General features: G+C 39.8%; 1 protein-coding gene across 29 annotated transcripts in view; it reads right to left on the minus strand.

Annotated features, from left to right (window-relative positions):
• cadpsa (Ca2+-dependent activator protein for secretion a) overlaps window positions 1-10,330 on the minus strand; it is a 585,960-nt gene that overhangs the window by 181,882 nt on the left and 393,748 nt on the right. For 16 of the 29 annotated variants that reach the window (XM_043708232.1, XM_043708233.1, XM_043708243.1 and 13 more), the window contains 2 exons: window positions 2,928-3,115; window positions 1,686-1,856 (listed from right to left, as the gene is read on the minus strand). In XM_043708232.1, coding sequence (XP_043564167.1) covers window positions 1,686-1,856; window positions 2,928-3,115 — 359 coding nt within the window. The remainder of the gene's footprint in view (window positions 1-1,685; window positions 1,857-2,927; window positions 3,116-10,330) is intronic. The other 13 variants (XM_043708249.1, XM_043708250.1, XM_043708252.1 and 10 more) reach the window with 1 other exon arrangement.

A 10,330-nucleotide genomic window follows, 5' to 3' on the forward strand; every position in this document is an offset into this window, starting at 1 on the left:
ACAATTAACTATAGACCATTTGAGCTCCTGTCAATGTTTATTTATACAGAGGAAGAAGAAAACCAGATTGTCTAATGGCAGAATTTATAACCCAAAATGTTTGCCTTGGTTGTTTTAAACTGAATCACAAAATGTGATTCTAAAACAATATCAATTTATTCATTTGACAGTTCTTTCGCAATAGTTACTATGTTTGAGGATTTAATCAGAATCTATTCCTTTTTAATTTTCCAAAATTCTCCCCCCCCAAAAATGTACACATGAAAATCTTACATGTTGCACAGGCCAAACAATTTTAATATGTCTGAAGGTTTGCAAACATTAACATGCATGTTTTGTGTAGAAACCTTTGTTACTTTCTGGATTGACATTGATCAGATCACAAGACCATTTCACTGTACTGCAACCTAGGACACCAGCTAGTTAGTTTCTTCTCAGTGACAGCTTGTCATTCTGTCAGTCTTGACCTTCAGGCTGTCCTGTAACATCTGAATCATATTCGCTCTGTACTCTGTGACTGACTGCAAGCTACTGTTGTCTCACTGTCTGACCCAATAATAACACAATACAAACAGACAACTTACTGCAACTCCATCACATGAAAAAATAATGTTTATTCCTAGCACATACTAAAATCTACATGCAGTTAGACCTACATTTGACCCTGTTTATTTCAATATAAATGTTTATGTCATTTGAAGCTATTCAATTCATGAAGCATAACTTTTTGCTTTCTTAGCTCTGTTCTAATGATCACAGAAGATTTGAATAAACTTCAATATTAAAATTAACATTTCTTTCGATTTCAAGTATGCCTACTAAATGCAACCTATTTTTAACTTTTTTGAATCCCTAAGGCAAAAGTGCTTGTGACTTTGGATACTCAGGTAAACAAGTATAATGATTAAACAATTCTAGTTAAAGGCTAAAACTTGTTTTATTTCTAGTACCTACAAATCTTCCTTCAAAATTAATGTTCGTGGTTATGTTTTACATCCATGCCTTTGCTAATTTGGAATTCCAACTTCTAATGATGCATTTAAGAGTCTCTTGTGAAACAGTGACACGTGGATCTGCCTCATTGTTCCTTCTAGCCAGCCTCGGAGTGGGAGAGACCTAGTTGCAAAACATTTTCATCATCCTCTGCAGGCATCTTTCAAAGGCATCCTTTATATAACAATGTATAAAACACTACGTGATGTCAAACATATGCAAAACTAAATAATAAGGATATCAATTTAGGTACTTGGGTAATTTTCAGATCCAGGGATTTAGTATTCCCAAGTTGCTCTGTTGGGAATGCTTTGCATATGTAATTCCTTATATAGCAATCTGGGATGTCAACTGTCAACATCAGGCACAATACAAAAAAGAAGTAACTACCCACAAGGAGAATCAAGAGAATTAGAGGACAAGTGAATTAGCAAAATATCACATACCTCCTTTAGGCTGGCTACAAAGTAAGATTAACAGGGGCCTTGCAAAAGAATGTTTGATAAGGAAACATATTACAGAAACTAGGAGGAGAAAATCAAAGAATGGAAATAATGAAAGAAATCAATATGGAGAGGAAAGAAAATGTTCATACACAAGGATCTGTTGTCACTTCTACTCAAGTTAACTAGTATCATATCTCTGCAAATTATAAGTTTTTCTATCATTTAACTGCACAAAATAACACTTACCTTTTTGGCTCTGGTTTTGGTTGCAACTTGGGCTCCTTTCTAGAACCTTTTCTAGACTCCTTTCTGTCCTTTTTTGGGTCATTCTCTGGCTCATTTACTGAGGGATTGATTGACTTATCCCCCTCACCATCTACAATTGGCTGTAATACAAGTGATCCTGCCACTTGCACACTTTAAAGGATAGGTGGTTTGTAGAAAGCCAGAAACAGAACCAAGGAAGCATGAAAGAAATAAAGAAAAATCAAAGTATGACAAACTAAGGAAAACATGGGATGAAATAATGAATAAATGAGTGGAAAATAAAAGCTGGCAAAATGACTTGTAAAGTAAGAATTACACTTCTTTAAAAAGCAGTCAATAAAAATGAAATATATATCTTCTGCAGATCATCCAGCATTTCATGAAGCATTAGTTTATATGAAGTGTTGAGTAAATCGAAAAAGAACTTAACCATGCTTAAATAAAAATGGTGGCCTATTAGAATAATCCAGTAAAGCAGCATTATTTATCATATCAGTGGATGTACTGATTCTTATTAATTGCAACATGTGAAAGATCCACTGCTTTAATTTCTTACAATGGTTATTCTATTAAGGAACCTTTTCTACTGTATTGGGCAGCCTACTCTAACATATACTGGTATAACTCAAAACAACATCAGAGTTATCTAAGGTATCAAATCAACTTATTTAACGATGTTATGACAACCACGGGAGCAAGTGGGACTTGAACCCAGGAGTCCTGGCTCAGACATAGGGATACTACCACTGTGCCACAATAACCCTCGTGGCTACCTGTATACTTGCCCATACATATCCATGTTTTATTAGTGATATGTGTGAAGGCATTTATGAGATTTCCTCCTACCCTATGGTCATCTTATACTTTAAGCTGGTTAGTCTGTCATTTGGTTTGGCTAGTGTCACCAATACCGAACATTTAAAACAGCATGGATAATTCATACAGGTAATACATCTGATAACATATTGCTTGGGAGTAAAACAAAAAAGGTATTAGCCCACTAGTGCTACATTGCATGCCAGAGTCGAATGGAAAACATGCGTGCAAACCAGTGAATGGAAATGGTCATCTTGTGTTGTCAACAATTCATTTCCTTCACGTCCAACCATTACAAATTTTGGATTAGAAATGCTTATTCTTTTGCATAAGGGTAAAACAAACCCTATGTTTTATTCTTCACAATGACTGTGTCTCTTAAGTTACACTGCAATTGAACACTACCTGTTGCCATGCACATGTGAAGCACAGAAGGCAAAGCTGTAGTGAAGCAGGGTTGGATCAATCATCGCTCCATTTTCTGCTCTTTCAAGCAAATCATTGAGGTAGCAGAGATGTCTGTGACAGCCTCGAGTTCCATAGCGTGCACAATACTCATCCAGCACGAATACCTGGCCAGGGCTAAACCAGCCCTGTGATATAGAAAATCAAAATCTTTCAGAAAGGTCTGAAACCAGATTTGATATTATTAATAATTGAAAAGAACATTTAAACACATGTAAATTAACTACTAGCAATGTGTCACAAACCTATTATTGAAAAAGAAGCTTTTATGAAGGTTTATGGTAAAGTTAAGTCACTGTGCTGCAAGCAAAATAAAATAATTTTTAGGGGCAACTTCGTGTTTGTAAATATGAGGAATTTGATGCTAGTTACAGAACCAACTTATCACTTTGAGCATCAAGCAGTGTAAGCTGTGTTATAGCAAAGGCATTTGAAAGTTAAAGTTGTTTTACTCTTCTACTTGGAGAAAGTAAGTGTAAACTCATGACTAACTGTGAGCAACTTTATTCTGAGGGTCCGTGCTCACTAGATCCTGGGCTAAGACTGTCCAAAACCATTCTAAACAGAAGATTACATCGAGCAAAGACTTTGCAGAGTAGATAATGTAAGGGGGAGACCCATATTCCCCCATGCTGGGATCAGGTTTCACTCTTCTTCCTGGCCCAATCTGCTGGCTCAATGCAAGAATGTGCTACTTTCCAAAAAGGATAAACTACAGCAAGTGCTCATTTGTTTAGATTAGATTAGATTCCCTACAGTGTGGAAACAGGCCCTTCGGTCCAACAAGTCTACACCGACCCTCCGAAGACCAACCCACCCAGACCCATTCCCCTACATTTACCCCTGCATCTGACACTACGGGCAATTAGCATGGCCAATTCACCTAACCTGCACATCTTTGGACTGTGGGAGGAAACCAGAGCACCCGGAGGAAACCCACACAGACATGGGGAAAATGTGTTCATGTCTTGATAGGTATGTTCACATGAGACCTGAAGATTGAATACTCTCCACTTGCCAACATGACTGCAGCTCCAATAACACTGAAAAAACTTGACACCATTCAGGACAATGTAGCCCTCTTCACTGGCGTCAATCTACCACCTTGAATGTTCACTCACCACATCACTGAAGTACAGTGTATTAAAGTACATTGAAATGCACATCACAATGTACTATCTAAAAATACACTGCAGTAACTCACCAGGACACCTTTGAGCACACCTTCCAAATTTGCAATATCTACCATCTCGAAGTTGAAAACAGCTTGGGTCCTTGGAAAGTGGTTAAAGGCTCTGTCATTTCTGAGAGACAAAACTTGCCATTTTTCTGCTCAGATGCTTCATGCACAGCTGGGAGGCAGGTAGAGCCTTGTTTTAACTTTTAAATGTGGGACTGCAACTTTAACAATCAGCACTCCCTTAGCATTGAATTGGAGGAACAGCCTCGATTATATGCACAATCTTGAGATTGTCTCTGAAACCCATAATATTCTGCCTAAGTGGCAGAATATGTAGTCAGTTCAAGCAGAAAATAATTCCAAAATTCCTTACAGTGGGATGAAGGGAAAAATGTATGTCAACATTGAAAAATAAAATCAGCGAAGTGAAGAAAAGTTTAATCTAAGTGGTAGATATTTCTTCAAGTAAGAGAACAAAGTGCACTACAAGAAGTATAGCAAGCCATAGAACCTCCAAAACTCAAGGTACATCTGTCAAAGGTAGGATAAAAGGAAGGCAGGATGAAGAGTGAGCTGATAAAGTGGAATGGGGAATTGGATGCAGCTATGTTGTGCCACAGAAGGTTGGAGAGAGAGAAGTGGTTGTAGGGTCATAGGAAATTTAAAAACATGAAACATAATTTGACATTTCACACAATGAAGGATCAGTAGGAAAGGGTGACTGAACTAGAGGTGCATGGGGCTGACAAAGGCAAAGATGAGTATTCCAGTAACAAATGGGCTGCAGAAACATTGGAGAAAGCTAGTTTTACAGAACTGGAGGTAGTTAGTAAATGATTGGATACAGGATCAGAGCCAGCTCATGGTTGAACACAATGTGAAAGTGGGAACAATCTGGCCTGAGACACTGAGGGGAGCAATGAATATGTGGCAGGATCAAGGATGGTGGGTTCAGACTCTCCCACTTTTAACTGCAAGAAATTTTGACCTAACCAAATAGGATGTAGATGAGCAGTTGATGACACATAGACAGTGGAGGGATTGAAAGAAGTGATGTGTAAATTAGAATTTTTCATCATTAGCAGGCTAATTGAGGCTTATGGGAGAGTTTTGAATTTTGAATATTGAGTTTGAATCAGGTGGGAATGCAATAACGTGAGTTGTGTGTTCATTTAGTAACAGCAGCATGATAGCATGGCATACTCCAGGAAATCAACAAGATGTTGTCTAGGACATCACTGGAGAAGATCTGGGCAAATGGTCCAGGTAATTAAGTCATGGAACTTGGCAGTGGAAATACAGTTAAGGCAAAGTGGGGCAAAATAATTTAAATATTTTCCTTGCTGGAACTCTTTAATCAAGTTTCACTGCTCTACAGTCCTGTCACATCCAGTTGTGAATGGTGGCAGACAATTAAACAACTGACTGGAGGTGGAGGCTCCACAAATATTCAATTCTGAATAATAGGGGAGTCTAGCATTGAAATACAAACAATAAGATTGAAATATTTGCATTCGGCTTCAGCAGCAAGTGTTCAGTGCATGACCCATCTTGGCCTTCTCCAGAGGTCCTTAGTATCACAGATGCCAGCCTTCAGCCAATTCCATTCACTCTACATGTCATCAGGTAAAGGCTGAAGGCACTAGATGCTGTAAATCTATGGATCCTGTCAACATTCCACCAAGAGTACCGAAGATATGTGCACCAGAATCGGTTGTGCCCTTTTCCAAGCTGTTCCAATACAGAAATAATACTGGCATTTACTGAGCAGTGTGGAAAATTGCCAGCATCTGTTCCTATCCATGAAAAGCAGGAAAATCTAATCCGACCATGTATAGCCCTTAATTAGTCTGCTCAAATCATCAGCAAAGTAATGGAAGGGGCCATTGAAGGTACCATTCAGGCAATAGTTGCTCCACAATTATCTGTTCACTTAGTGTTCCAGCAGGATCACTGAGCTCCTGACTAAATACAGCCTTGGACCGAAAGTGGACAAAAGACCTGAACCTTAGAATTAAGTCGAAAGAGATGGCCCTTGACATTAAGGCAGTATTTGAATGACTACAGAACCTTGCAAATCTAGAGTCAATGAGAATCAGGGGAAATAATCTCCAGTGTTTGAAGTTATAACTGTAAAATAGGATGATGGCTGTGGTTATCAGATATGAATCATCTCATTCCCAGGACATCTTTTCAGGAATTCCTCAGAAAAGTGTTCATGCCTAAACCATCATCAATTGCTTCATCAAAGTCCTTCCCTCCATCATAAGTTCAGAACGGGGAGTGTTGGCCAATGATCACACAATGTTCAGCAGCATTTGTGTCTCATCAGATACTGAAGTAATCTGTGCCCACATGCAGCAAGAACTGGTTAACACTTAAGTGTGGGAAGACACGTGGCAAGTAATATTTGCACCAGAGGAGTACCAGACAATGAGCCTTTCAACAAGAGATATCTAACCATTGCCGTTTGACATGCAATGACATTACGCTCATTGAATGTTCAACCATCAATATCCTGAGGGCTATCATTAACCAAAAACTGAACTGAACTTGCCACATACATGCTGTGTTTATAACAGCAGGTCAGGGGCTTGGAATGTGTGGCGAGTAACTTCCACTCGTCTGTTTGTCATTGATAAGGCACAAGTGTGGTGGAATACTCCCATTCACCGGATAGCTGCTGCTCTGACAACACAACAATCTTTGCACCATCTAGAACAAAGTAGTCTGCTTCATTGGTAGCCATCCACACCCTTCAAACATTCAGTCCTTACACTAAATGCACACTGGCAATCCCAACTAAAGATGCATTGCAGAAACTTGCCACAAATCCTCTGACAGCACCTTCCAAGCCTGCAACTTCCAACCACTTAGACAGACAAGGGCAACAATTCCACAGAAGCACTGTCAAATGTAAGTTTGCCTTCAAGCCACACACCATCTAGCACGGCAGCTCAATACCACATCCTAATGAGCACCTTCTTCCTGGCCTGTGTAATAAATGATGGCAAAGCCAGCGACACCCTCCTTTAGTGAATGAATTAAAAAGTCAAGGAGGAATAAACATCACAGCCATAGTCACAGCTTTTTGCTGTTTATCACAGAGCGAGGGCAACAGTAGCGAATAGACTACAGATCTTGGAGGCACATGGTGTTTCAGAATATTAGTGAGCAAAGGGCAATTGGAATTGGCAGTAGTTTACAAGGAACATTCTGTTCAAGAGTTGCTTTTTTTTTAAAGAGGAGGGAGACGTTGATGGCATCCATTCTGAAAGGGAGTGGGGCAATGCCTGAGGAGAAAAATTTAGAATGTTAGCTTGATTATTAACCTTTTAATAAAGGGCGGAAAGGAGGAAGAATTTCTTGAGTGTTTTCAGAAGAATTTCTCACACTTGTATGCTTCCAATCCAATCAGTAACATTTAGATTATTGGATTTGATTCTGGCAAATGGATGATACAAATGAATTAATTAATTCAGAAGGGGAACATTTATGAAACAATAACTAGAGCATGGTACAGCTTAAGTTGGCTATGGAAAAGAACAAGGAAAAATCCAGAGTAAAAATAATTAATTGGAAGAGGTCAATATAAATGGTGTGTGAATAGATCTGGCCTTGGTAAATTTATGTAATAGATTGGCAGGCAAACAGTAATTGTCAAGCAATTGTTTCCCTCCTTTGAGCAGATACTTTGGGTAAACGAGTTTTGAGAAGATTTGTGGCTCAAGTTGAGGTTCTGGATGTAGGTTTGCAGGAAATGTGATCACCACAAGAAATGACGTCACCAACCCAAAGAGACCCAAACATATAAATAGAAAGCAGGAATCATCAGCAGTGCTTCGCCTGGAGCCTCACTGAAAATGTTACCTAGTTTGGTGACGAAACATCTGAAAGTGAACTTTCCAGCTCAGCGAGCAAACCTACATCCAGAACTTTGGGTTAAGTCAGGATACATTTCCACAAGAGGGGAAGATAGGATTATGAATACCAGAGCTCCTTGCTTCACAGAAAAGATGTTGCGTTGATAATATAACTGAGAACCAGGGTGAATATAAAAAATTCAGAGGGAAACTGAAAAAATAATGAGTGACAAAGATAGAAAGTGAGAAAAGACCATCAGCTAATGTAAAAGGGAATCTAAAAAAGGAGCTGTGGTAGTGGCACACTTTTTCTAATGGTAGAATTGGAAGCCTCTTGAAGCCTCTCACGCGATTCTAATTAAAATGTAAAAGGGACAGTGGTGAGCACAGGACACATATACAATCACACAACAGCAGAAGCTTTTTATTGGCAGAAGCTGCCATCACCTGGCAGTGAAGCTGGCACAGGCAAGTTATAAAAGAGCCTCCTCGTCAAACAGAGAAAGCCATTCATCATGACCACAATGTTCCCACCCAAATAAATATCCATTAATATAAAATGCTGAGAGTGTGGTGCTGGAAAAACACAGCAGGCCAGGCAGCATCTGAGGAGCAGGAGAGTTGACGTTTCGGGCATAAGTTCTTCATCAGAAATATAATAATACAAGAACACAGAGGTGACACAGGTATTTTTCAAATTCAAATTTCACTTGTGAATAATTTATATCATATTTGTTTGACTTTTTCATTTGTGCTTCAGTCTCATTTGTTATAAAAGTATTGCATACCTAATGATTGATACACAGTGATAGTTACATAGGCAGATAAATAGTAAAAGGAGGAGTAGGAGCAGAAAAGTAGATTTATAGAACATAGAACATAGAAAAGTACAGCACAGAACAGGCCCTTTGGCCCACAATGTTGTGCCGAGGTTTAATCCTAATGTAAAATATAATACTTAATCTGCGCACCCCTCAACTCACTGCTGTTCATGTGCATGTCCAGCAGTCGCTTAAATGTCCCCAATGACTCTGCTTCCACCACCACAGCTGGCAACGCATTCCATGCATTCACCACTCTCTGCGTAAAGAACCTACCTCTGACATCTCCTTTATACCTTAAAAATGTGTTGTGGAAAAGCGCAGCAGGTCAAGCAGCATCCAAGGAGCAGGAGAATCGACATTTCGGACATAAGCCCTTTTTCAGCAATACATTTTTAAGCTCTGATCTCCAGCATCTGCAGTCCTCACTATCTCCTTTACACCTTCCTCCTAATATCTTCAAACTATGACTCCTCATACCAGTCAATCCTGCCCTGGTGGAAAGGTCTTGGGCTATTGACACTAGCTATTCCACTCATTATCCTGTACACCTCGATCAGGTCTCCTCTCTTCCTTCTTCTCTCCAAAGAGAAAAGTCTTCATAATGCAAGCCCTTCAGCCAGGCAGCATCCTAGTAAACCTTCTTTGCACCCTCTCCAAAGCCTCTGTATCGTTCCTATAGTAGGGCGACCAGAACTGGACACGATATTCCAAGTGTGGTCTCACCAGGGACTTGTAGAGCTGTAGCCAAACCATCATATACTTTCTTAACAACCCTATCCACTTGGGTGGCAACTTTGAGGGATCTATGTATTTGCACACCCAGATCCCTCTGTGCCTCCACACTGCCAAGAATCCTGTCTTTAATCCTATATTCAGCATTTGAGTTCGACCTTCCAAAATGCATCACTTTGCATTTATCCAGGTTGAACTCCATCTGCCATTTCTCAGCCAGCTCTGCATCCTGTCTATGTTGCGCTGCAGCCTGCAATAGCCCTCTATGTTAATGATGACACCTACAATCTTTGTGTCAGCTGCAAATTTACTAACCCACCCCTCAACCTCCTCATCCACGTCATTTATAAAAACTACAAAGAGCAGAGGCCCAAGAAGAGAGCCCTGTGGGACCCCACTCAACACTGACCTCCAAGCAGAATACTTGCCATCTACAACCACTCTCTGCCTTCTGTCAGCCAGCCAATTCTGAATCCAGATAGCCAAATCTCCCTGTATCCCATACTTCCTGACTTTATGAATAAGCCTACCATGGAGAACCTTATCGAATGCCTTGCTGAGGTCTATATACACCACATCCACTGCTCGTCCTTTGTCGACCTGTCTTGACACCTCCTCAAAGAATTCAATAAGATTGGTGAGGCATGACCTGCCCCTCAGAAAGCCATGCTGACTGCCTGTAATCACACTATGCTTTGCCAAATAGTCATAAATCCTATCCCTCAGAATTCTTTCCAAAACTTT

The sequence above is a fragment of the Chiloscyllium plagiosum genome, chromosome 18, assembly GCF_004010195.1.
Source record: "Chiloscyllium plagiosum isolate BGI_BamShark_2017 chromosome 18, ASM401019v2, whole genome shotgun sequence".
Classification (NCBI taxonomy): domain Eukaryota; kingdom Metazoa; phylum Chordata; class Chondrichthyes; order Orectolobiformes; family Hemiscylliidae; genus Chiloscyllium; species Chiloscyllium plagiosum.